This window comes from Elephantulus edwardii, unplaced genomic scaffold, assembly GCF_000299155.1.
Source record: "Elephantulus edwardii isolate Elephantulus edwardi_28Jun2011 unplaced genomic scaffold, EleEdw1.0 scaffold00045, whole genome shotgun sequence".
Lineage (NCBI taxonomy): Eukaryota > Metazoa > Chordata > Mammalia > Macroscelidea > Macroscelididae > Elephantulus > Elephantulus edwardii.
The window spans coordinates 15,559,438-15,585,985 of NW_006399795.1; the positions used below are offsets into that span (position 1 = coordinate 15,559,438).

At 52.7% G+C, this 26,548-nt stretch overlaps 1 protein-coding gene across 1 annotated transcript in view; it reads right to left on the reverse strand.

Annotated features, from left to right (window-relative positions):
* Positions 1–4,529: 4,529 nt before the first annotated feature.
* The window catches only part of SKI (v-ski avian sarcoma viral oncogene homolog), a gene marked incomplete at its 5' end in the record, with an annotated part of 77,264 nt that continues 55,245 nt past the window's right edge, over positions 4,530–26,548 (reverse strand). The window contains 6 exons of the mRNA XM_006885932.1: positions 4,530–4,718; positions 4,999–5,229; positions 6,886–7,187; positions 7,522–7,784; positions 8,591–8,706; positions 8,814–8,939. Of these exons, the coding sequence (XP_006885994.1) occupies positions 4,530–4,718; positions 4,999–5,229; positions 6,886–7,187; positions 7,522–7,784; positions 8,591–8,706; positions 8,814–8,939 (1,227 nt within the window). The remainder of the gene's footprint in view (positions 4,719–4,998; positions 5,230–6,885; positions 7,188–7,521; positions 7,785–8,590; positions 8,707–8,813; positions 8,940–26,548) is intronic.

Below are 26,548 nucleotides of genomic sequence, written 5' to 3' on the forward strand. Positions count from 1 at the left end.
GTGGGCTGGCTCCTGCCAAGTGCTCAGAGCCTATGACTCAGTGGTATCTGAAGGCCAGGTGTCCCAGGGCAGCCAGAGAAACAGCGAGGCCAGAATCCTGGGAGATGTCACTGAGCTCGGACAGACAGACTGCAGTCAGAAGTACCCAAAGTGGCCACCGACACTCCCCGCCATGGGCCAAACATCAGGGCCTCAGCTGTCTCCCCCCAAGTTGATTGTGCAGACACTGCAGGTCCAGGACCCCCAACAGGACTGGGGGCTCTGTCAGGGACTTAAGGTGCCTGGGAGCCTGCTGACAGCTCACCTACCTGACCCATGCCCCTGTCCAGCCTGTGTCCAGCATTGGGTGACACCCTGAGCAGCAGCCAGTGAGGGGCTGGGGTGTGAGTCTGGAGGGTGGGTAGAGATCCCTAAGTGGACGGGCTACGGGTGACTGAAGGAGATGCCAGGGGGTCTCCTACGCACTCCCCATATCACCACCCCAGGGTCCAAGTAGGAACCGAACCTAAGCTTAGAGAAGGGGTGGGGTGTTCCCAGTAAACTGAGGCAGGGTCTCTCTGGAGGCCAGCCCCCTCTTCTGAGAAGCTATAATTTCAGCCGCCCCTAGACCCCCAGAGGGCACTGGGGGACCAGAGGACTCGGTCCAGCAGAGGTGTCCAATGACCCTCCTCAAGGTAGCTAAGGAGAGGAGTGGGCAAAAAAAGTCCCATACACGTGGACCACGGCTGCCAGGTCATGGCACCAGACATGAAATATGCCAGGTGGCCTGGGGAAGGCTACAATCTGAACCTGGTCCATGTCCACTTGAGGGGGTCCTAGAAGACCAAAGGCTAACGGTGTGATCAGCCAACTTCTCTCCCTGTGCTCGGGGGTGTGGGACTCCCAAGGTAAATTAATGGGAGGGACAAGCGTATGTCACCCAACTGCCATGGGAGGTGGTTTGGGGGGTTCCCGCAGCTGCCTGACATTCAAGTCCTCTGTGACTGTCTGGTCTGTGCCAAAGTTGGGTGGGAAGCAGGGCCGAAGGACTAACAAGTACACAGGAGTAGATAAATATGCCAAGCGGTTTCTTTTTTTCTTTTTAAATCAGGCATTTATAAACAAGAAAGCATACATTAATTACATAAAAATAGTTCTCGAATAGTAGAGTAAGTCGTAATATTGTCATTAGCAGCAGCATGGGGACACGGGGTGGGACGCAGGGCGAAGGTCAAGGTGGTCTTTTTCCGTAATTGAAAAAACAAAACAAAAAAAACACCCAAAAACCCCACAAAAAAAACAAACACCCCAAAAACAACCAAACCCAAAAACGTCAGCTGTGACATCTGACTTAAAGCAAGAACGAAACACCTCCCTCAACCCTGTGGACTGTGGGGACGGGGCGGGGGCCCTCAATCAGAAAAGACAGCCCCAGCGACCACTGGGCAGAGATGAGGGAGTGTCATCACGCCCTGCAGCTCCTGGAACCCGGGGCGAGCAGGTGGGCACCCCAGTCAATGGCAAAGGGGATCTTTGCCGCTAGCAGGTGAGCACTTTTTGTTTTTCCTCAATTAAAAACAACTCAGAAAACAAGACAACTACCAGGTAAGAAAAAGTTTCTGAAAAAAGGAACCACCATATACATGTATAATACAACGGTGTAAAAGGGAAAAAAAGTATTTACAAAGTTAATTGTCTTTACACGGGCTAGTTCTGTATGAAAAGCAGGGTATTACGTGGACGAGTTAGCTGCTCCGTAGATATGTTATTGCTGTTGTTTTTTTCCCTTCGTTAAAAATCTTCTTTCAGTATAGAAATAATGAGTAATGAAAATGAATACATAAGTATTTAGGTAATGGGTTTTACACACTGGGAGAGTCAACAGCCCACAGGATAGATGCCTCTTCTCCCTTCTCAACAGAAACTAAATGCAGGTGTGCTTGCCGGGAGCCAAGGGCTCAGGGCACCCTGGCCCAGCGAAGCCGAGCACCCAACAGGGACCTAGGTCAGCAGGGTCCCTGCATGGCCACCCTGAGCCTCACCTGGGGAAAAGGTCCCACCCAGAGGCAGCTGGGGCAGGGAGAAAACCCAAGGAGGTCCTATGTGGCGTGCCCACCATCCAGTCCTGGGTGGTCAAGGCTCTCCACCTGCATGGGCCTGACATGTGGACCCACAGGGACATGGGAGGAATATGGAGGGACGGGTGGACCCTGGACATCGGCGCGGTGGACTGCTGGGCCTAGCCGGACCCTGCACCTGTCAGGCATCTGGGACATGCTAGCAGTGCCAGTTCAGGTCTTCTGAGGTCTTGGGCCTCTCTGGGTTAGTGGAAGGGGGAATGAATGAGTGACCGGGATGTGTGGGTGGCCCGGGGGAGCAGAGGTTTCACCCCACGAGGGTGACACACACATATAACTCAGGAAGGATTAACTCTGGGAATCTGGGGCTGAAAGACTCAGAGCAAGCCAGTGGTCGGCCCGATGGAGGGGGCCCAGCGTGGGCTCCCCGGACCTCACCGCAGTTTACCCTCAGCAGCGCAGCCCAGCCACACAGAAGCACGCTGACACGCGTAAAGCTTTGCTCCAACTAAATCATTTAGTTTCCCTTGAAGATATGACGGAAAAAAACCACAAATCTGGAAAAACAAGGCGGAGAACAGCGTCTGCGTGTTGCGTAACAAAACCGACCCTTTACATGACACGGTAATAATGCCCATTGATGGATATACGTGTGGCAAAGGTTTAAAATTCCATGCAATACAGGTTTAATAACTGCAAAAAGAAAAACAAAAGCAAAAAGAGTTTTTTTTTAAAAAAAAGTAACCAAAAAGTTTCTAAACAAACGCTGCATATATGTGATGTCCCTTTTGCATTGCACTTTAGAAGGGGGCCCGGTAGGCACGAGCCCCCACAGTAAACCAAGGGCCAAGACCCTGCAGACGATCCTGTCACCTAAACGCTGGGGGTGTGGCAGTCTCTGGTCTTTGCTTCCTGCTACCAGCTGTGGCTGTGGCGGCTCCTCGCGATTGGCTGGTGCCCACCCAGGCGGCTTCCACCTCCCATAACTCTGGCACCTGCCGTGGTGTTAGAACAGACTCCAGCAGAGACTTGGCGCGAGATCCTTCTTCTGTGAATAAATACCATGATTTCAGGATGGGTCGCCGCCTCTTGTCTATGGGGAGGGGGGAACTCACTTTTCTTTTTCAAGCTTGGGCATTAAGAAACCTTATACAATTTTGCATAAACAGTTGATAGTAAACGAGATTATTTGGAATAAATGCAAGTAACTTACTTTGAGAGTGGCAGATTCGATCGCTACTGAGGGTGGGTATTTTGGGGGTAAAAAGACACGAGTCAGGGTTCTCTGTACAAGATGCTGGAAGGCACAGACCACCCCCCGAAGTTCAGTTTTTGCATTTTCGTTTTCTTGTGATTCCCTTGTTCAACCAAGCACCAGAGGGGATTTCTAAGCACTCGAGCACTTAGGATCAGAACTGCTCTACGAACGGGCTTGCAATGTCTTAAAAGGAAAATCCTCATTGAGACAGGGGTTGTAAAAAGAGGAGGGAAGATTCTTGACAAAGTGCAGTTCCAAGGATACGTTTAAATGAACAGATGGACAGACAGAAGTGAAGTGATGCTGCATTTGTTCTGATGTGTAATGGAGGGGCGATGTCTGTGGAGCTGAGGGGGCACTGTGGTCGTGGTGGCGGGCAGCACTGTCACCCCGGCACGCTGGGGCTGACCCCGCTCGGTGGAGGGCTCGGGGGTGTGTGTGTGTGGGGGCGGGGCTAGACGCCCATTCCCTGTCCCCTCTCTGTTGATGACCTCTGCGGACTCTGTCCCTCGGTGGGTGTGCGTTCCAGACACGCGTGCTGATGGCATGGTGACAATGCGGGACCAGGGCGGACGTCAGTAAGGCGGGCAGTGTTGCAGCTCATCACTCTCTCGCGCGGCGCTCTCCTGATGCTTCCTGGTGCTGCAGGAAAACCGGGTCCTTGTCGCTTAAAAAATAGACTCTGAAGAAAATCCCTCCGGTGTCCTGGCCGGCCGCAGGGGCGTGATGAGCTGCGATGGCTTCCGAGGGCCGGGCGGGCCGCGTGGCGTCGCCCTGGGGTTTCCTTAGCGGGTCTTCAGGTCGATGTCGAGTGTTGGTGGGGCATTCAAAAGTCAGTCATTAAAAAACGTTGATTTTTTTTTTTGTCTGAGTATCAAGTCTCTTTATTGGTTTTAAATAGCTTATAACAAAAGTGTAAATGTTAAAATGTCCTAGCAAGCGGAGGGCCGCCCAGAGCCGCTGCTGTGCTGCCCGGAGTCGCCAGCCGGGGCCGCAGGGTGGCTTGCTCCCTTGAATTGGCCAGTAGAAAATTCTGCAGTGGATTCCAAAAGTATGTGGTTACAAACACTCGCTTGGTTATAGGCACAGTAAGACGTTGTGCTGTGTGAACCGAGGGGGTGTGGACGCAGGCCTGGCCACCTCCTCGGCCACGGGCGCCGAGCACCCGCCCATCCCGACACATGCCGTCCCCACGAGGAGTGGCAGAGGGGTCCCTATGGCTCCAGCTCGGCAGTGCTCTCGCCACCCGCCGCCTCGCCGCACGGCCGGGGCCACAGCTGCTCCTGCAGCTCCTTCACCACCTTCTCCAGGTGCTCGCGGGCCTCACGCTCCCGCAGCAGGTCGGCACGCAGCTGCTCCCGGTCGGCCTCTGCGTGCTGCAGCTTCACCTGCAGGTCCTCAATCTGTGGGGGGAAGCCACGTCAGTACTGGGGGGGTGGGGGGGAGAGGGCAGCCAGGCCCACGCAGGCAGCCGCCTCCCCGCTGGGCCTCTGCACCCTGGGGTTGAGAAGAACCCGTGGGCCTGAGGGGTGGGATTCTACTACAAGGCACTGCGGGTTTGCCGGGTGCAGCGGCTCCATACTCAGGCGCACAGGCCACATAGGGCCGTGGCTCACTGAGAGCCTAGGAGCTGGGCTTCCAGAGCCAGGGCCCTTGCAGCCTGTCCCTCCCCGTCCTGTGTACCTGAGCCGAATACTTGGCACGAAGGCGGCCGGCCTCACAGCCCTTGTCGCACACCCGGACCTGCCGCGCCTGCTCCAGCTCACGTTTGAGCCGCACCCGCGACTCATTCGCCTCCTTCATCTTCTTCTCGTTCTCCGCGCGCAGCCGCTCGATCTCCTTCCGCAGGTTGCGCTTCGCCTCTGTGGCTTCTCGCAGCTTCTCCTTCTTGGCCACACGCAGGAACTCCAGCTCCTGGGGGGTAGGCCGGGGTGTGTGGGGGGGCATTCAGGGCACTGGGGAGCTCGCTGCCTGCCCTGTCTCATCGCTCAGGTGCAGTCACAGCTCCCTCCCCAGCAGTCCCTCGGGTGGGACTGTCCACTGACACCCATATCACAGGGGCATCTGCTCCAGAACTCAGCCCCTCCCCAGTCTAGGGATCCTGCATGCACACTCTCACGAGCTTTAAAGCCCCAGCACCCTGTAACTCAGGCCAAAAAGGCACCCAGGTCTCTCTGTACCCTTCTGGGCAGAGGCAGAGTTGCCAGTGATGCTAGCTGGCTCCCATGGACACGGGACTCTGAGGGACAACAGCCAGATGGGGACACCATCTCATGTCTCTGCCATTGCATTTTATGAACGTACAGATCACTCCACTGAGCAAACCATGAGCACAGAGACATATCCAGACGAGTGTTGGCACCCCCTAAGTCAGGAGGACCACAGGGCCCTGCAGGATGATAGCCTGCTGCTCTAGAAGCTGCCCCCAAACTGCCTGCTGATCCTGCCTCGTGCCACAGCACCCACCGAGGTGCTCCCTTAGCCAGTGGGGGTGCAGAAGTCCTGGCTCCCTGCAACCAACTACATCCTCCCTGGAATTCTCCATCCAGTGGGATGCAGATGGGTAGACCAGGAACTGCGGCTACAGCTCGGGACAGTGTTAGGGCGTGGGATGACCTCAACAGACAGCAGCACTCTGCCTGGAATCAGCCAGAATCCACTGTATGGGGACAGCAAGACAATAGAGTGACTATATTATAAACTAGAGACGTGTGTGGGGGGTGTGTGTGTGGAAGAAGTGGGGGAGTATGGATGTGTGGTGAGTACGAGCGTATGTGCCTGGAAGTGGAGCAGAGGTGTGCATATACCGAGGCGCAAGCAGGGTGGTGTAGGTGGAGACGGTGTGAAGTGTGTGTGGACGGAGCGGGTGCAGAGGCGTGTGTGCATGGAGGTGGCTCAGAAGCATCTGGTGAGGTGGTGTAGGCGTGTGTAGGCAGAAGTCTGTGGAGGTGGCTTAGAAGTGTGCAGAGGTATGTGTACTGACGCAGAGTGTGCATATGGAGGTGATGTAGAGGCGCAGAGGTGTGCATGTGGAGGTGTGTGTGTATGGAGTTGATGTAGAGGCCTGTGCATGTGGAGGTGGCTCGGAGTGGAGTGCACGTGGAGGTGGTGCAGGCGTGTGTACATGGAGGGTGGGGGTGGTGTGTGTGGGCTGTGAATCCGTGTGCCTGCGGTGGGGTGCCTGGATACCATGTCCCGCTGGCTCCCTTACTACTCAGGGCTGTAGCCATCCGCTTCCAAACACAGAGCTCCAGGTCCATGTCAATGCAAACGTCTTTTACAGAAACAGGCCCTGCTGGCAGGGCATGTGTGTACCTACTTCTGGCTCACAGAGTGTGAAATTGTCTTGGGTGCAGCTGTCCTCACTCCCTTCACTAAAAATAGCCCGGCTCACTACATCGAGCAGCGCTCTGCGTCATCACGCGGCACTCAGTGGGGCACATGACTGACTCATCGGGGGGCCAGCACACAGGCCTCCTCGAGGGGCAGCTGACGTCAGAGGGGCCACCACACCCGGGCTCTGGCCCTGATGCCACCCTGGCGGGGCCTGCGCTGGCAGGAGGGCCGCACCTGGTGGAGGCTCCGCTTGGCCTGCAGGGCGGCACTCAGCTTCTCCTCCTGCCGCACGCGCATCCGCACCACCTCGTGCAGGAACTTCTCTTTGGCTTCCTTGGTGTCCAGGCCACTCTCCAGCGCCTGCCGCAGGTGCTCCAGCTCCGCCTCCAGCCCGCCCCCCGTGGCCTCGGCATGGCCAGCAGAGTCCAGGGTGGCGCTGGCAGCGGGTGGGGCATGCATACCGGGGGAGCTCAGGTCCTTGGCAGAACTGGACGAGGTAAAGGATGGAGACGACAGCGAGGACAGGGAGGAGGTGACTGCAGAAACAAATGACAAGCCGAACGCTAAAGGGTGCTCTCCAAAGCAGGGCACCCGAAACCAACGGACCCTCAAGTCAGGGCTGGGCCATACTCACACATGAGTTCAGCAGGTTTTCTATGCGCAGATGGTACACACACATAGGTGGACATGTCCCCACCTGACTGCCTAGGAGGAGCCTGTACCCCCCACCTCAAGCCCTCCTGGCTCCCACTGTGCTCATTCAAGGGCCCCGTGCAACATCACCCTTCCCAAGGAGCCCCCTGCCTGCCCTACACCCGAGTTTTTGCAATGTCCGCAGGAAGTAAAAAAGAAAATTCAACTCACACTTACATTCCTCTCTACTTTCAACTTCAACCTCAGCCTCAGAGTCCTTGTCCTCCTCTGGGGCAGTGAGAGGCACCAAGGTCTCGGGGACCACGGGGTTCTCCTCAACCAGCTTCCGCTTCCGTGGCTGGATGGACATAGAGAGGGGCTCGGGGGCCCGGGAGACGATGGTGGCACATGGTGGGCTGGTCACAACCTTCTGCTGGGCCGGGGGCGCGAGAGCCACGTTGGGGGCCACGGCTGTCTCGAAGCTCTTATAGGAGTAGAAGCTGCAAAGGGCAGTAGGTGTCAAGCCAGGTGCCTGCTCCCTGCCTACAGTCTCCTAACGCACCTGTGCCTAGGCCTGGGCCTCAGAGCCCACAGCAGACATGCTTGTCATCTCAGGCATCTGAACGTCAGACTTACAAGGATCAAGAATCCTGGGCTCTAGCCAGCATGGAACACAGCCTTTTCCATGGTCCTCTAGAAAACCGGGAAAGGCAAGGCTCTGGAGGGGCCACCCAAGTTTCAAAGGACTCTTACTTTGGGAACATCTGGGCATCCCACCTACGCTGTACAGAAGTAGCATCTAAGGGACTAAAAAGTGGAGCCGGCCTAACCTGGGTCAACCAGGACCCGGATGAGCCCTCTGCATACATCTGCAAGGAGCAGCTGCACTGCAACCATCGCAGGGACTTGTCAGGGTCAAGGGGCACCCAGAATGCCACAAGGTGGCGGCTGACATGGGGGAGCATGGCCCCAAGTACTTCAAGCAGGGCAAGGGCAAGGCTGGATGTGGACTCTGCACTGGAAATTCTCTACAAGCATATGTGACTTCTCACTAGCACGTTGTAAAGAGTACTCTAGAATGTGGGGGAGAGGGCTGGATGAATGGGTGTCAGGCGGGTCTAGGCCAGTCCCTAATATCACGGTCTCGGAAACTTTCGGATCGCTTACAACTCCGCTTGCTTAGAAAACGTGACTGTCACTATGTTTAGAACGGGCACACATTCCCCCTCAGTCAACAAATGCCTCACTTCATCTGTCACCACAGACAGGGGGCCATCCTGACCACCACAGAGCTGGGGGCACTCACCTGTCTCGAATCAGTGCTGGGAGGTGAGGGGGGAGCTCCTTGTCGCTGGAGGAGACCGCAGGGGACCAGGGTCGGAAGGCGGAGAGGCGCTGGCGTGGATGCACGCAGCCCAGGCTCTGAAGAGGGGGTGTTGTGTAAGGAGCAGGTCCCGGGTCTGTGGGGGTGGGCTCCCTCCCGAGGACCCTTGACCCAAGGTGCATGCAGGGATGTTCCAAAGTAGCACCTTATTGGAGGAACCAGAGAGGGTCCGCAGCCAGCTGGACTGCTTGTCTTTCTCTGTGGTGGCGGGGGACTGAGAGGACGTGTCATCTGCCTTGGGTCTTATGGAGGCCGGGGGTTCGGAGGACACCTGTGGGGAAAAAGACAGGATCATGTTGACACCTCAAGGGCCTCAACTGGCTATGGAGGTTCTAACACTTCTTGTCACTGAGGCTTCAGGAACGACCCCCAAGAGCCTGGCCCAGGGGCACTGAGGGGGTGAGCCAAGGCTGTGTACATGACATGTGAAACTGAGCACGACACTACTGTCTCCCCAGGAGGAGCCACCAATCACCAACAGAGCAGGTTCTGTGGCACTGCTGTCACACTCAGGGCCGATGACCTCACCGCTGCAGCTGCAGTGGATGCTGAGTGCCAGCCCTGAGCAGGGTCTGCCAGTGGCTGTGCCCCACAAAGACCCTGGCTGCTAAGGGAGGCGTCCCTGCAGCCCAAGTGGGTCCTGATGGGGTCTTAGGGACTGGTGCTCCTGAGGCCCCCTGGCTGCCCCCAATGGTTCAACAGTGCAGGAAGTTCATTCCCAAGAGACAGTCACAGCATGCAGTCTTTATAAGGAGAGTGGACTCCCTCCTGGCTGCTGGGAGCACTGAGGGGCTCATATGCTATGTTAGTTAGCCCAGAGATCGGACCTGTTCGCCTTCACATGGGATGTGGGCTGGCAGGGTCCCAGAGGAATACAAAACGAGCCATGGAGGGGCCACAAAGGGGGACCTTTTCCCGGATGACTCAGTCACTGCGTTAGGTTATCCTTGGGGGATCCTACTAGCATGGCAGCAGGGGAGTGCTGGTGAGTCCTCTTATCTGTACCCACTCATAGCAGTTCTTCCCATCTGGGGGACATAGAGCAGGACTGGGGTGGGGCGTGGGCTGAGGATAAAGCAGCTGGAAGTAACAGCCAACTAAGGTGCCCAGCGAGTTATTGTGGTCACCTCAAAAAGAGAGACAAGCTGGGGCCTGGGGTGGGGTCCTTGGATGACACCAGGGGTATGGTATCGCATGTACACATGTATGTATGTGTGCATTCATGTGTGTATAGTCACCTTCCCAGACCTGTGGCCGCAGTAACCTGGTGAGGCCAGACAGGGAGGAGCTGGCTCGAGGGGCAGGAAGTCCTATCTCAGAACACTCTGCTTATGCCCAGGCAGGGTGTGGGGTGGGTGAGGGGCTGGGTGTTTCTAGGCCTTTGTCCTGCAGAGGCAGCAGCTGCTCCGGCAAGGAACAAGCCAGAACCCTGTGCTGCAAGTCAAGGTCCACACGCCTAGCACCTCCTGCCCTGGCCGGAGACACGTCTTCCAGGCACCTGGAGGCTGAGACACACAGATTTCTCCCAAGACCTGCAGTGATCAATCACCCAGAGAGACACTGACATCCCAGAGTCCCATCTCCTAAGGGCTGTGCCAGGTGGGAGCCCCTCCCCTCACTGTTTGGGTGCCAAGAGTCCTGCCGGGTTCAGGGCCGGTGACACCGCACAAGGGTGGGGCTTCCTGTCTGAGCAAACACTGAACTAGGGCGTGAAGACGAGGTCGAGCTCTCGCCCAGGAAAGCCACAGCCGGCGCCGTCTGACACGCTGGGGAAACCTCAGAGCACAGTTTCTGGGGTGGGGAGTACTAGATTCTCAGGACCCAGTGCAGCTGTGGCTGGGGTGCAGGGGCCAGATCCCCCACTTGCCAGCACACACAGCGCAGACCCAGGGCTAGGGCAGAGCTGCCAGAACAGCTCTTGTTGGGGCTCCCCAAGGGACAGGGCACTGGACACTTGTGACTTTGTCCTCTGTCCACTAAGGACAAGGGTGGTCCCAAAGCTCTCAGTCAACATCCAGAGAGCACACACATAGGGTTTCTGATAACATTACTTATGACATTATAGAGATGGGGATTCCACGTAGATGAAACACTTAGATGTCCTCCTGCAGAATCTGCACGTGGACCCAGAGGAAGTTGTTTCAACAGATTAAGGGGACAGATATGATCAGGTTTAAAGCTGGAGAAGCTGTGTGGCAGTATTATAACCTTTCACCATACTCATTCACTCAATCTGCACAAGCCAGGAGAAGAACAGAGAAGATTCATCGACAGCCTCCAACAAGCAGATGAAACAACTTTGTCACCGTGTTCTAGGTGGTTCAACAAGCAATCAATGCCCATGGAAGCAGCAGTCGAGAAAGCAAATGTATGGGGCTGTCTTTCAAGTCTGGAGTCCCTCCTCCTCCCACTGACCTGGCTCCCCAGCGGAGCCATCCTTGCCTCTGGGGGCTGAGAGGATGAAGCAGAAGGGGCACAGAACTGAGAGCCTGCCAGGCCACTTCTGCCTCCCTGGCCATGATGCCAGTGGGCGTCACGCCCCCTTTGGTAGAAACACTGCAGCCCAAGTCCAAAGGTGTATCTCCCATGCCACAGTTCCAAGTCCAAGTCTAGTAGCCGACTGGTTTACAGCCTTCATCCCACAAGCCCACAATCCACGTCCCACAGCCCACAGCAACAGCCCCCATCTCAGAGCAATGGCCTACATGCCACAGCCCACAGCCCACAACCCACAGCTCAACACTGCCTATAGCAGCTTTGAGGTGGGACAACTCATCTGATAGATACAGGTGGTGTCTGCTGCTACCCGGAAGGCAGAGCTGGAGTGGTGACTCCCACTATAATAACCTTGACCAGAAGCAGAACATAAAGGTGGAGATGAACAATCGGAGTCCCCAACACTGTCACCCAGCACACTAAGTGTCACCCCCTGAACAAGAAAGTACCTGTGTGCAGAGTGCACCTGTCACGCACCTTCTTGGGAATGCTTCCATATCCCTTGTCCAAAGAGGTTGCTGTGAGTGCCATCAGCACTCCCACAAGGCAGCTGCTTTTTTCAAAATGGACACAGGTCAAAGGGGGCTCAAGATCCACCAGGTCAATGTGAGGGGACACATTCCAACTTCAAAGATGTATCATTAAGCGTGAGACTACCCAAAGGCTTGGAGAAAATATCAGTAGTCACATGTCCAAGAAGAGGTGGGGCTGAGGGTATGTAAATATCAGTTACAATCCACAGTGAAAGGACAGCTTGACTTAAACATGGGCAAAGGATTCGAACACACATTTCTCACAAAAGACCAGCAAGTACATGGAAAGATGTTTCACATCTTTAATCATCAGGCAAATGTCAATCAAAACCACAAGGAGGTACCCTTCTATGCTCACTAGAACAACTGCAATCAAAAAGATGCTTGTCAACATGCACTGGTGAGGATGTGGAGAAACTGACACCTCTGTGTTTGCTGGGAATGAGCTATACTAACCTGTGTGTACTATTGCTGGAAACGGGCTGTACTAACCTGTGTGTACGGCTGAAGTGAATGAGCTATTCTAACCTGTGTGCATGACTGAAGGGAATGACCTATACTAACCTGTGTGTATGGTTGCTGGGAATGACCTATATTAACCTGTGTGTATGGCTGCTGGGAATGAGCTATACTAACTGGTGTCTACTTCTCATGGGAATGTAGAATGGTACAACAGCTGTGGGAACTAGTTTGGTGGTTCCCAAAAAAGGTAAGCATGATCCAGTGATTCCAGTCCTATGCATATATTTGCAAGAAATGAAAACAGGTGTTCAAACAAAAAACTTGTACACGTATGTTTGTAAGGGCAGTACAATTCCCAATGCCCTAACGGTGGCAACTGACCAAATGCCCACCACTATGTGGTCCATTCATACAACAGAAAAGCCACTCAGCACAGGAGTCCTGGTGCAACATGGGTGAGTCTTGGAAGCATTACGCTGAGTGATGTGAGAAACACAAGACCAGGTTAAAGAATTCCACTGACCGGAAATGGAGAGTGGACACGGTTGTACAATGGTTGTTGTTATGTGCCACTGAGCCAAGTGTGACTCACAGTGACCCAATGAGTAAGAGATCTGAACCTCATCATCTCTGACATACTTGAGCCCACTGCAGCACTGTGTCAATTCATCTCACTGAGGAAGTCTTCTCTTCATTGACCCTCCACTTTCCCAAGCATCATATCCCTTCCCAAGGAATACTCCCTCCTAGCTGCCCCAAGTATGAGAGACAAAGCTTTGCCACCTTTGCCTCTAAGGAGCTATTCTGGCTGTTCCTCGTCCAAGGTAAATAATGGGAAGCAGACCCTTGTACAACAAAGCTCATTGCAACTTTTTCACAATAACCAAGAGATGGAAGCAACCAGACTGTTCATCAACAGAGGAGCGAGTAAGCCCAATGTTGTCCGTCCACACAGTGGACTACTGCTTAGTCATAAAGGGAAATGAAGCCATGATGCACACCAGTTCGGGAGTGAACCTTGGAAACAGCATGCTGACCAAGTCTGTGGTTCAGGACCAGGAGAGGGATGGGTGCCTGATGTCCAGACAGGAGGAAGCTCCCAGAAATGTGCTGTCCCCAGAGATCACCAGTGGGGCAACAGAGTTCCCAGGAAAGGGCAGAACTAGAGTACCAAGCTCAGGGCATCTACCATGAAGGAGCTGGAGCCTGACCACCAAGGTCCCCACCCAGGGTGGGAAAGAGGGCTCTAACCAAAGAGCAACCAGGACTGAGAGATAGTGAGCAGGGCAGGGAGCCTGACTTCATTCCAGAGCAATGCAGAAAACTGCCACACGCTCCGGCTGGAAGTGGGTGAACGTGGTGAGGAAAAAAGGTGCCGCGAATGAGCTAGATAACCAGGCAGCTCTGAAACACACTCTAGTAGAACCTTGCAGAACACAAATCAACAGAACAGAAAACTTCTCAAGGAAGTTATCCAAACACCGTGCTGGAGGTTGTGAGCCGTGTGTTCAACAAGGAAATGCTGCCCAGTCTGTTGTGTGTCTCACTGAAGACAATGCGATGGTCATGTGATGTGGACACAACCAATGTGCCAAGAGGGTCCAACACTCGAGAAAGACACCCAATGGGAACGAGAAAAGGGCCAAGAGGTGAGTTTACAGACTTGGGGAAGCAGGCGGCACACAGTTGGTGTGACCTCCGAGGCTGAGGTGGTACTAGTCCCGGCAGCACCACCTCAATGACCCCAGCCCTCATCCTCTTGGATATGTTGTCGAGATGAAAAGTCCTACAGAGGAACCGTCCACACACCAGGGTGTCAGGACCAAGCTGACAAATTAAACACAATGGTTCAAGATAGACCATCTTCTGTCAAGATGGGCTAGCCATGCTTCTGGGGAAAAACTAGACAGAGCGCTGGAAGAACAACAATGCAACACCCCCACCTGCTGCCAGCACAGGTGTGATCCAAATAAACACACGGGTGACCTGGGGTCCTCAAGACACCCACTGTCATTGTCCTGTGATGTACCCAAGCTGAGTGCCAGCTATCACCATACCATGATCAAATGCCCACAAGGGCCCAGCGGCCCCTGCTTTCCATGTAGGAGCTGGTCTCCTGCAGATTGCCCTATGATCACCTGTCCCCAGCTGGGCAGTGGCCAGCATGTCTCTTGGACAGAGGTGGCCCACGGGAGTGTGCCAGGAGCTCTGTGTGGTTTAGGCAAAACAATGCTGAGGGCAGGGCTCTTCCTTTCTCCTGCTCTCAGGTGAGGGTGTGTACACAGCCCACTCTCAAAAGCATGGATCTGCATACATCAAGTCTGGATTACATCAGCTGCTCAAAGTGGCATGTCCCTGAAAAGCAGCCCTCCATGGGTGGTGAATCCCCGCAGGAGGCGCAGGTGGGCTGGGCAGCCCTTTGGACAAGCTGCACGAGGAAGGGCCCTGGCTGCACAAGCTGCATGAAGGTGGGCTCTGGGCACAAGCATGCAGACCCTGGTCTCCAGGGGCACAGGTAGGTGTGGCCCCTCTTTCTCCCTGAGAAGCAGAAGGCTGTGTCAGGGATGACATGAAAAGAACAGCAGTGAGGGAACCTACTGGCTGGGCCACCAACCATCCAATCTGTGTCACTCTAGGGTACTGTGTCATCTTGTGTCACGGAAGCCAAGACCTATCGATGCTGTCCCTCACCCACCACCCCAGGGCCCTCAGAGAGGTTCCCAAGCAGTCTAGCCTTCTGCATGCACCTGGGATCTAAGCTCCATGACCACGGCTCACTGCAGGGCCCTGGGCAACCCCCTGGGTGCAGGAACCTTGCCACAAGCATAAGGCAGCAGAGATGTGCTTCCCCAAGCTGCTCGGCCCACGCTGCCCTCCAGCAGTACCAAGAAGTCCCCGGAGCACCTGGTATTCTGTGACAAAGCCCCAGTAAAACCACCACTGTCCCCACAGGTAAGCCCCTGGACACTGGCCCGTGGAAACCACCACATTTGAGTCAGCCCAGGTTGGTGCTGTGGGCCATTTCTGTAGATTTTCACAGTTCTAGAAACTGCCAGGCTATTTTTATACACACCATTAATATTTTACACATGATAATTCAAGTTCCATATCATGCTTAAATTAACCTATTTTCTGATGATTGTGGTGTGCGGGAAACAGATTAAACGTGCAGAGACAACCCCAAACCCAAAATGAAGCGAAAGCAGTTGCAACGATTCACTTACTTGCTTTTTTTAAAATTTAAATAGGTCACTATTTCTGTTCCTTCCACTCTGCTGACGGGAATGGCTTAAATCTTTTCTAAGGAAATGGAACTGAAGAGCCCAAGTTGTGTCCTCCACCCTACAGAATGACACTCACCTGGCATACACCAACAGTGCGGTGCCCTGGACACTGAGCGTGCCGGCCACTTGTCATACCCCAGAAACCCAGACGTGTGCCTTTTGCAGGCAACACCACAAATCACAGCCCCGGCTACCATGCATCACAGTCGCAGCTGCCATTGCTATCACCAACGCTATGAGGCCACATGCCACTGGAATGTACCTCGGCTATCACCTCATACACCGTAGCCACACACCACAGCCACCATAACTGTAGCTATCACTACAGTCACCAAGCACCACAGCCACCATGCTTGTAATTGACCTCAGCTGTCACCACAGCCACCATCATGGCCACTGTGCCTGTCCTGTACCTCAGCTGTCACCACAGCCACCACAGCTGCTTGGGGCCTCATGGGGCTTCACAGTATGCAGACTGTACCAGGGGACAGTTTGAGCACCAAAATAACAATCCATAATTTTTTTTGGTCCAGTATTTCAGAAGAAATATATTACTGTTCATAAAAAAAATAATAAAATTCTGTACCCATTCATTTTTGGATGGGCACTCAGGTTGTTTCCAACTCTTTGCTACTGTGAACAAAGCAGCTATAAACATGAGTGTGCATGTATCTGCTTGAGTGGCAGTTCTGGTTTCTTTAGGGTATTATTCCCAGTAGTGGAATTGGTGGATTGAAAGGTATTTCTATTTCCAACTTTTTGAGAAAGCGCCATCCTGCCTTCCATAGTGGTTGCATGAATGGATAGAGAAGCTGTAGGTATATTCACACAGTGTAATATTATGCAGCACTGAAAAACAAAGAACTCATGAAATACTGTACAAAATGTGTGAACACGGAAGACATTATGCTGGGTGAAATATTTCAGTCACAAAAGGACAAATACTGCATAATGACACTTATAAAACAAGACTGACAATGGGTGTTGGGAGGAAACTAAGAAAAGAGGGACTAATATACACAGCATTGAAACAGACAAGGGAGAGAACTGTATAAAAGGAATATATGATTAGGTATTATTGGCATCAAGAGTGCAGAATAAGAGCTGCATAGTAAAGTCGTCTGGGGTTGTGGGCTGTATAACAACAAAATAACTTTTTTTTTTTTAAAAAAAGCAAACTGGGGGAGAGAGGGCAGGTAGGAAAATGTGCAACAATGAATGAATGGAAATCCAAGTTCTTTCTAAACTTTCATTAACATTTTAATTTAGAAAAATGTCATAATTTTAGCTTTAACAACAAAAAAGCTCACAATCCCCCCCCCATAAGCCTGGCTTACAAATATCAATATATCTAGAAGGCAAAAAATTCTATACCAATTTACTTTTTTAACTTGCCAACGTGCCCAGACGTTACGTGGTCAGAGCTGTCATTATTACCGTTACAATGACGCTGTGAACCACACGGTGTTGTCAGCACTGCCTGCTGTTGTTTCCTTTCTACAGCGGCTGATTTTGTCAATTTCCTCATGACATCATGTTTTATTGCTATTATTTATAAACTCAAATAAATACTACATTTAAGTAACTGATAACTACATTACTCTAGGATTAAAACTGGTAACAAACAGTACCATGAGGTAATGACCTCGTGGTCTGGTCTGTTTAGGGCCCATGGGGAAGGCAGAGGATTGACACCTCGTGTCCCTGCCGTGAGTGACACTGATCTTCCCAATGACACAGCTGGCCACATTTCACCCTCACAGCTGAAGGGGTAGGTGTACCCCATACCCCTCCTCCCAGAGGTCCATCCTGGCCCTACCACACACCTCAGAAAATACCTCACTCTCAGAAAAAGCAGGGCTCTCATATGTGTGTGAAAGTATGAGAACTCATCTGGAGGTCCCTCATAAGTAAGTGGAGGTACAGGGAATGGAGCCATTCCAGTCATGAGTCACTTTCCCAAGGCCTCAGAAATCAAACTGGACAGCGGGGCTGTGCTGGGTGCCCGTGGGCTTGTTCAGAGGCTCATTCAGCCCACAGGGACGTGAGTGTTGGAGAGAGAGAGACAGAGAGAGACAGAGAGAGAGAGAGAGAGAGAGAGAGAGAGAGAGAGAGAGAGAGGAAGTCCTCCCAGAGCACTGAAGCTAGACCCAGCAGCCACACCCAGCCGACACAGCCCACCGCCACTCGGAAGAGATAAGCTGGCAGGCCATCTCCTGTGTGTGGCTGTGGCGTGTGGTGTTGAGAACAGAGCTGGGGGAAGTGTGGGGAGGAGGGACGGACACGGATGGCAGCACAGGATGCTGTGGTCGCTGTTCCTGGAAGGCCGACTCCCCAAGAACTGGCTTCATCAAAAGATGTTGTTTTGTAGGGGCAATCAGGGAGGGGACGGGGCTCTGATCCAGAAAGCATGGAGCATTTGTGCCGCGTCATGCCCGCTCAGGAAAGAGGTCAGGGTTGGCAGGTGAGGCCCTCAGAGAGAAGTGGTGGGAGAGGTGGCCTTGCAGGAAGGAGGACGAGGGGGTGAAGTCACCCTTTTCAACCTTCTGGGGGCAGGGCTTCAACAACCCAAGTCTCTTTGAACAGAGTGAACACAGCCGGGCCCACGAGGGCGAGTCCCCATGAGTGCAGGCACGGCAGCGGGCAGTGGGCAGCCCCACTTCCAGGCAAAGTCCAACCGTGCACACTGAGCGGGAAGGGCTGTGCTCAAAGGGGTCTTGTAGTGGCCACCATGTTCCCCCATGGCTGACTGGACAGACTCGAGGCTCTCTTCCAGTGTCCAGGAGCAGCCGCCTTAGCTCTTCACAGGTAGCGGAAAAACCCTGACCATGAGGCACTGAGAGTAGCTACGCTGTGGCAACAGCACAGTCTTAGGACAGTGACGGTGCACACATTATGCCACGCCAGCCTGGACATATCCATCTGAGCCTGGTGACCTCTACTGCCCACCACTACCACCACGTCCACTAGTACCAAAACCTATACAAGCTGCAGCCAGCACCCAGCTCTGCCACGGGGACTCTGAGCCCCTCTAACAAGACCCCTGGAATGGTCCCTCACCCGCCTCTCAGGACATCCCACTGGGCTCACTTTCAGGACGAGCCTTGAAGGCTGCCCTCAAGTTTCTTCCCCTGTTGGATCCTCCTGCCCAGCACAGGGACCAGGCACCCAGCAGGGTCTTCCCAGGTGAGTGTGGAGGCCGAGAAGGATGGGCCTTCCTGCCCACAGTTGGCTAAATGGTCCCTCGTGCATGGATAAGAACCCCCTCTCCCCCGGCGCCATCCTCCCTCTCTGCCCATGCCACCTCACAGCACTTGACTTACAGCAGTCATCTGACCCTTCTCCAAGTGCAGGGATAAATCAGCGGGCACAAAGGCCTGTCCTTACAGAGTGCGCAAAGGTGCATGTACACGAACATGTACATACATGGGAGGCACATACATTTACGTGGGTAGCCGGCAGCTCAGTCCCTACTTCATGAGGAGGCAGCCACTACCTATCAGGTGTGTGGTGGAGTAGAAGGACCATCTCCCACACCAGGCCCAAGGGAAAGCCTGGGGCCTGGGGTCAGGATTTCTGCAGGTTTCTCTGAAGTTTTGGGAATGCCATCAGGGAACCTCTTGGCAGAACCAGTTGAAGGGCCAGGTCAGCGTGTTCTGAGGTCTTGGGTGTGTCAAAACCAGGGGCTTATGTAGCAGAAACAGTCCTGACTCCAGCGCCTGTGGCCTCGGGGGCAAGCACTGCCTTCCCGTAAGCTCATGTTCTCTCTCCTTGGAGAAAGTGTCCCCAAGGTTTTGGCGGAGAGCGAGTTCCTGGCTCTGACGCCCATGCTTAGTCCCCGAGGAGACCCACAGGTACAGGGCCCTAGGAACCCTGAAGGAGGGGCAATCACAGCTATGGCCAAGCTTCAAAGATTCCCTGTGATAGCCATGTCCGAGCGGAGGACGTGGAGGCTGGGCAGAGGCTCCAAGAGCCACTATATTGAGCTTTGTATTCCCCAGAGAGCTTCGTCCTGATGAAGATGATGACGCTGAGTGCGAGGATTGTCATAAGGCTAAGAGGTGGACACTGTCCCCGACACACACCATCTTCTAACCATAAGGCCAAGGGGTGGACGCAGTCCCTGGCATGTACCATCTTCCCAAGACAAGGCGAAGGGCTGGTCATGACCCCAAATGCACCATCTTCCCACCAAGAGGCTAAGGGGTAGGGAGATGCGTTCCCTCCCACCCCTGCACACACCATCCTCCTGCCTCGAGGCTCAGGGGTAGACGTGTTCCCCTCTATCCCGCACACACCATCCTCCTGCCACGAGGCTCAGGGACAGACGTGTCCCCTGCCCCGCACACACCATCCTCCTGCCACGAGGTTATGGGGGTGGACAGGGCCCCTGGCACACAGCATCTTCCCAAGACGAGGCAAAGGGGTGGACAAAGACCCCAAAAGCACCATCTTCCCACCATCAGGCTAAGGGGGTGGACGAGGCCCCTGGCATGCACCATCTTCCCAAGAGGCTCGCACGTGCACAGCTGTGCTGGAGGGCCACAGGCCAGTGCCTGCCGAGTCACCGTGCAAAGCAAGGCCTCCGGTTTGTTCACGTTCCTCTTCCCACGTACAAAGCCCCGTGGTTCGGTGCCATGTGATGAATTATGCATAGCGGCTCAATTACGGGAGATGAGGAGAGGGCCTGGGCAGCAGCAGGCTGGGGGTGGGGTGGGGGTGCGCGTGTGTGGAAAGCAGGAGAGACATGTGGCTTTCCGGAAGCTACAAAAGTTACAGTGAATCTCAATGCTCATACAGTACCCCAGGCTGAGGACACCTGAGGGGCCAACTAGGTGCACCCCTGCATACCTAGGGAGGCCTCAGGTGAGGGTCCTTCCGTGCGGTCACCTCGGCATGCTGTAGCGGGGAGAGCTTATTCACAGACCTGCATTGTGATTTGGCTGGGAGGGTGTGGGTGGAAAAAGGACAATTCAGAGCCTAGAGAGGCTCCTGATCTCAGAGTGCCAAGGGTGTGGCCTCAGGTCAGGCCCCCCAAGAGAAACAGCAGTATCAAAGTCCACGCCCCCAATGAGAACAAGCCCATGCAGGTCACTGACCATGCACACTCACAGACAGGTAGACACACCCAGGCTCACCAACACGCAGGCACAGAACACACGCACATGCATTCAAGCAGACACAGGCATGCGGAAAAAACACAGGCGGCTGAAGGTGCCTTTGAAAAGGACCATTCTCCCTGGAGAGGCCGTGAACCTGTACCTTCTACTCATAAAATAAAAGTAAACTTCAGAACCTTGATGGTCCACTTTTTTTTCCCCCGTTTTTTTTTTAATCTTTTTTATTAATTTTAGTGAAAATTTATAGAGACTTTGGATTTCCATTCATTCACTGTTGCACTTTTCTCCCTGCCCGCTCCTCCCCCCAGTACACTCTTCTCTTTGAAAAGTAAAAAAGTTCCCCCACTGTTTTACAATCCACTCCCCTATGCATCCTTCATTCTGGACTCCTGTCATGACAATAATACCTAATCACACATCCCTTTTAAACAGTTCTCTCCCTCATCTGTTTAGATGGTCCACTTTTATAGGATGTTGCTCAGAAGCAATGGCCCTGGAGGAAGGGCAGGCGGGTGGGGTGGTCCCTGGACCAGTGCCTTCAATGGAGGAGAGGACAGCTATCGAGAGTGGTACACAGAGGGCACCACCTTCTCTGGGTGCAGGAGCCACAGGACATTGGGGACGGGCAATGTGGGCTCACACACTCCAGCCCATGGGCCCATCACCTACAGCAGGAGCAAACCCCGGGGAGAGGCACTCACCCTGTGTCAAAGACAAGCTCTACCACCCCCAGGCCAGAAGCACCCCGATGACAATGTCACATGAGCGTCCAAGCCTTCCAAATTCGGAAATACCAATTTCTCCCCAAATCAGCATTTTCTCTGTTCACAGCTGACACTTTCTCATCCTTGGATGTCAACAGAAATATCACTGAGTGGCTGTCTGCAGAGAAGGACACTTCCGCCTCTGTGAGGAGCGGTCCCTGTAGAACGGGCCCAGAGAGCACCCTCCTGTCACACCCACATTCCTCCAAGGGGCCTTGGGGTGGTAAAGAGCAGGAGCTGGAGGAGCAGCCCACCCAACAACAACAGAGCTGGCTGCTTGAGGGGCCTGAACCGGTGCTCCGGGGCCAGTATGGGGAGAAACTAGACTCCCTATCTATTTACTTTTAACCCAGACACAAAGCATCCTAAAGTAGGTGACCAGAGCCCTGGCTCAAAGGTTAAGCTGCTGCCTCTGGGGACCCTGCATATCTTCACTCTGACCCCAGGTCCTGCCGTGAGGACTGGATCACACACACAGACAAGAGGTTCACATAACGTGTGTGTGCCCGCAGTCCTGACCCCCACTCACAGGCATCATGAGATATATCTCATGCTTGGGTCAATGGAGCTGACGGTGTGTCTTTGAGAAGCCAGAAGGCCGTGAACAGACCCCAGGAGCTGCATGTCCCTACCCATGCCATCCCTGGACAGCCACTACCATCAGCAAAGACAGCGGTAGGAGAGTGAGAAAGACGCGGCCCCCGACAAAATCCATCAGTCTTGCCTCGCACGCCGAGGGCAGTGTCAGGAGAGTGTGCGCCTCAACAGGGGAAACAGAAACAGCTGACTCTCTGTCGCTCTGCCACTGTTCTGTTAAGGACATGTGCATGTAAGAGCTGCAAAACACAAGTTGTGCAATCTCGGTGACTCCACAGACGAGTCAGAAACATCCTTGCAGCGGCCCTTCAGAACTGCCGTTGCACAATGCAGAGATGAACAGTCCAACTGATACTTATCTCTGGGTTCTAGGTTTCCTTTGACTTGGACTATGACACAGCAAGTGAAAAACACCTCGGGGAGTGATGGAGGCTGCAGGAGGAGGCAGGGTTTAGTCTTCAGTGTCTTCGCCTGCACACTCTCCCTGCTTCTTGAACTGGGCCAGCAGCTTCACTTCACACGGGGCCTGTGGGGTGGGCACCAGCCCTGGACATCCCTCGACTCCCATCTAGTGCTGGACCCTGTGGTGGGGACACTGTGGGAGCAGGGATGGCTGTCAAGGCAGAGTGTTAACAAGAGGGGTCTTACTTAAAGAACAAGCTTGGATTTTCTTTTGTTGTTGACTTACTTGTTTTCAATGAAATAACAGGCGTTCTCCACAGGTGTTGAAAGGCACTAGGTGGGCCTGCAGTACCCCAGAGTGGACAGCCCCCCACCTCTCACAGTGCTGACCAGGTGCAGGGGTCACCCAGGCAGGGCACACACTGCCCTGGGCTAGGAAATGATCCTCTAATGTGTCAAAAAGTGAAAGTGTTCCAGAGGAAGGGTTTTCCTGAGTTCTGCGGCTATCTGTTAATGCCTTTCAAATGTGTCCAAACAGTCTGGCCGTCAATGGGGAGAGTGGAAGCATCTTAAACTGATTTCAGCAGAAGTCTGCACATCCCAGTGGATGCTCCGGCCTCAGCCTGGAAATGCAATCCTGCCCTCAGCATTCCACTGCAACACGCCAGCCTGGAGACATCCTCAACCCTCAGACCCCGCTGAGGCTCAGGACAACACTGGTGTGGACAAAGTTACGTTAAGGGCTGAACTGTATCCCCTCAAAATAGGGACTGTGGATCCTAGCCCCTGCGGTGAGCGCTGGGGGCTGGTCTAAGTGTTGCACTGCTAACCCAGAGGGAGTGTCTCTCTGGAGGTTCAAATCCACCAGCTGTTCCACAGGAGACAGACAGACAATCGCCACCTCCTTGCACACAACTTACAGCCACAGGAATCCAAACGAGGGCCAGCTATAAGTCAGTTCTGACTTGAGAGCAATGAAGTGCGTGAAAGCACCTGTGGTGTGACCGTGTTCTAGCCCATTTGTTCAAAGGGTTTTCAAAGGCCAAGTATTTCAGAAATGGATGGTCCACCCTCCTTCTTAGCCTGTCTTAATAAACTGTGCTAAAACTTGTCCACCAGGGGTGAATGGTATTCAATACTGCTGGCACTGAGCAAACTGAATGAGTTAATCCTTTGAGAAGCTGGACTTTATAAACAAGAATGTGGCATCAGGATCGGAGGAAGGCTCATCAACAACCTGCACTATACAGATGACACAACCTTGCTAGCTGAATGTGAGGAGGACCTGAAGCACTTGCGGCAGAAGACTTAAGGACTGTAGCCTTCAATGTGGATAACATCTTAACATCAATTAAAACAAAAATCCTCACCAGTGGATCAATAAGCAGCATTTTGAGAGATAAAAGACTGAAATGGTCTTAGATCTACAGTCAGCAGTCAGGAGATGGGGAGAGGTATAACACTGGGAAAGCTGGTTGTCAGGGATCTCTTTAAAGTCCTGAAGAGCAGTAACACCAGTTTAAAGACTAAGGTGAGTCTGACTCAAATCACAGTCTTCCCAATCACCTGCTATGCATCTGAGAGCTGTACAACAAATAAGGGTGACAGGAGAATTGATGCATTTGAGTTGTGCTGGAGAAGAGTACTGAATATCCCATGGCCTGCCAAATGAACAAACTGATTTGTCTTGGACAGAACGTAACCAGAATATTCCATGGAGGCAACAATGGTGAAGTGTCATCTCACATATTTTGAATATGTTATTAGGAGAGGCTAGTCCTTAGAAAGGGACATCATGCTTGGAAAAGTGGAGGGTCAGTGAAGGAGTGGAAGACCCTCAATGAGACAGATCCATCAGTATTTGCATCAACAGAATCAAATGTGTTGAGGATGGTAAGGATAGTGCGATTTACTGTTCATAGGGTTGCTAGGAGTTGTACTCTTTAGCAAACAACAACAATAAAAACAACATAGCCCATATGGGAAGAGTTTTTCTTACGTTAATAAAGTAGTATTAATACAGCGCTTCAAGCTAATGTCTTTTCAGACATAAAAGAGATTAAGCAAGCAGTGAACAAGAAAACAGTGGTAGGGGAAGACTGGTACTAAGCCAAATAAAGATCTTTAAGGACCCAGGACAAGGACCTTCCCCCAAAAGAGAAGAGAGAGAGAGAGAGCCCTCCCCTAGAGCCAGTGCCTTGACTTGGAACTTCTAGCCTCCTCAGTGGTGGTATATTCTGTTATAGTCACCACAGATGCTCAAGACATACCTTTTCAGGAAGAGCAAAAAAAGGTTAAAATGACGAAATGATACAGCCATTACTTCCTTTGCTCCTTTCAGCCCTGAGGAACAACTCCATTTATGGGGAGAGACTTAAGGCACTTGAGAGCAGAGACTCAAATAAATATGTATACAGCAGTGTCCACCTACAGCACCATTCACAAACCTCCAAAGGCAGGAACACCCTCAATGTCCATTCAATGATGATGGATAAACAAGATGAGATGCAGCAGACAAAAGAACACAGACCGATTCACTACCACAATGCTGATTCAGACTAACATGGAAGTGACTTTCCATCAGGGGGTTTTGAGGCTGTCAATCTCAAAATCAGGAAAGGAGTACGTGAGGGATGTGTCCTGTCTTCATACCTTTTCAATCTATATGCAGAACAGATCACTTGGGAAGCTGGGCTTTATGAGGAGGAATGTGACATCAGGACTGGAGGAAGACTCAACAATCTACGTTACACAGATGACATAACCTTGATTGCTGAAACTGAAGAGGACCTGAAGTGCTTGCTGCTTCAAGTTCAAGGACTGTAGTCTTCAATATGGATTGAAGCTCAACATCAAAAACACAAAGATTCTCTCCACTGGGCCAACTGGCAGCACCATGATAGATGAAGAAGAGACTGAGGTTAAATTAACTATTACAGCTGCTCAGCTCCACAATCAACACTTTTGGCACCAGCAGTCGGGAAATCAAAAGACTAGTTGCATTAGGTAAATCTGCTGTCAGGGACCTTTCTAGAGTACTGAGAAGCAAAAATGTCAGTCTAGAGACTAAGGTGTGCCTAATTCGGGCATGGTCTTCATTTGCAATTACTTGCTATGCTATGCATCAGAGATTTGGACAACGACTAAGAATGACAGAAGAGTCAATGCCTTTGAGTTGTGGTGTTGGAGAAGAGTATTTACTATACACCATGGACTGCCAAGAAAACAAACAGGTCTGTCTCAGGGTGAAACCAAGTTTTTCCTTGGAGGCTAGGATTTTGAAGCTCTGTCTCACATACTTTGGGTATATGGCCAGGAGAGACCGATCTTTGGAGAAGGACATCCTGCTTGGAAGGGTGGAGGGACAGCCCAAGAAGACCCTGGAAGAGATGGATTGATACAGTAACTAGGGCAATGGGGTAGATGTGTCAAGTGTCAGGGAGACTGGCTCAGGGCAGGCTTCAGAGCTACTGTATGTAGCGTCACTATGAGTCGCAGGTGACCTGATGGCATATAACAACAACAGCAGCAACAACAACAATCTCAACAGGTGGGGAGCACTCACCTTTCTCCTGAGGAGTTATAGTTTGAACCACTGGAGACATCCAGCCTAGTTGTCACTGTAACGTGCTGTGGACTATACCGCAGAGCTCCCTGGAATACGACTCAATCATAAAGAGAAATGAAGTTCTGATGCTACAATATAGATGAACCTCAAATGTATCACACGGAGTGAAGCAAGTCTTGAGAAAAGATCAACAATGTATGATCCTATTTATTTACAAAATCTACAGAAGGCACATGCAGAGAGATCAAAGTTCACTCCCAGGGTTTAGAGGAGGGGGCTGGAAGCAGAGTGTCTGTAAAGGGTGAGGGAAAGCATGGCAATGGACTGTTGATTGCTGTATAGCATGAACAGCTGAGGTCCATAAATGAACTGTATGCAGGAAAATGTTAAATTGGCAAATACTGTTAACCTTTTTTTTTTTTTACAAAAGTGAAGTTTGAGACGCTCTGATGCATTTGCACAACACGCACAATCTGCTTGTTGAGAAGAGAGTGTGTGTCACTGATAATTCATTTCGACACAGGTTCTGCTGAGGATGCAAAACCAGTGGGGCAGCCCCTAGGCTTCAGCACAGTCCCCGTCCTTCCTCCTTGGAAGGTCAGGGCCTTTGGGTGGGCCAATAGGTCACGGTCTCTCTCTCTCTCTCTCTCTCTC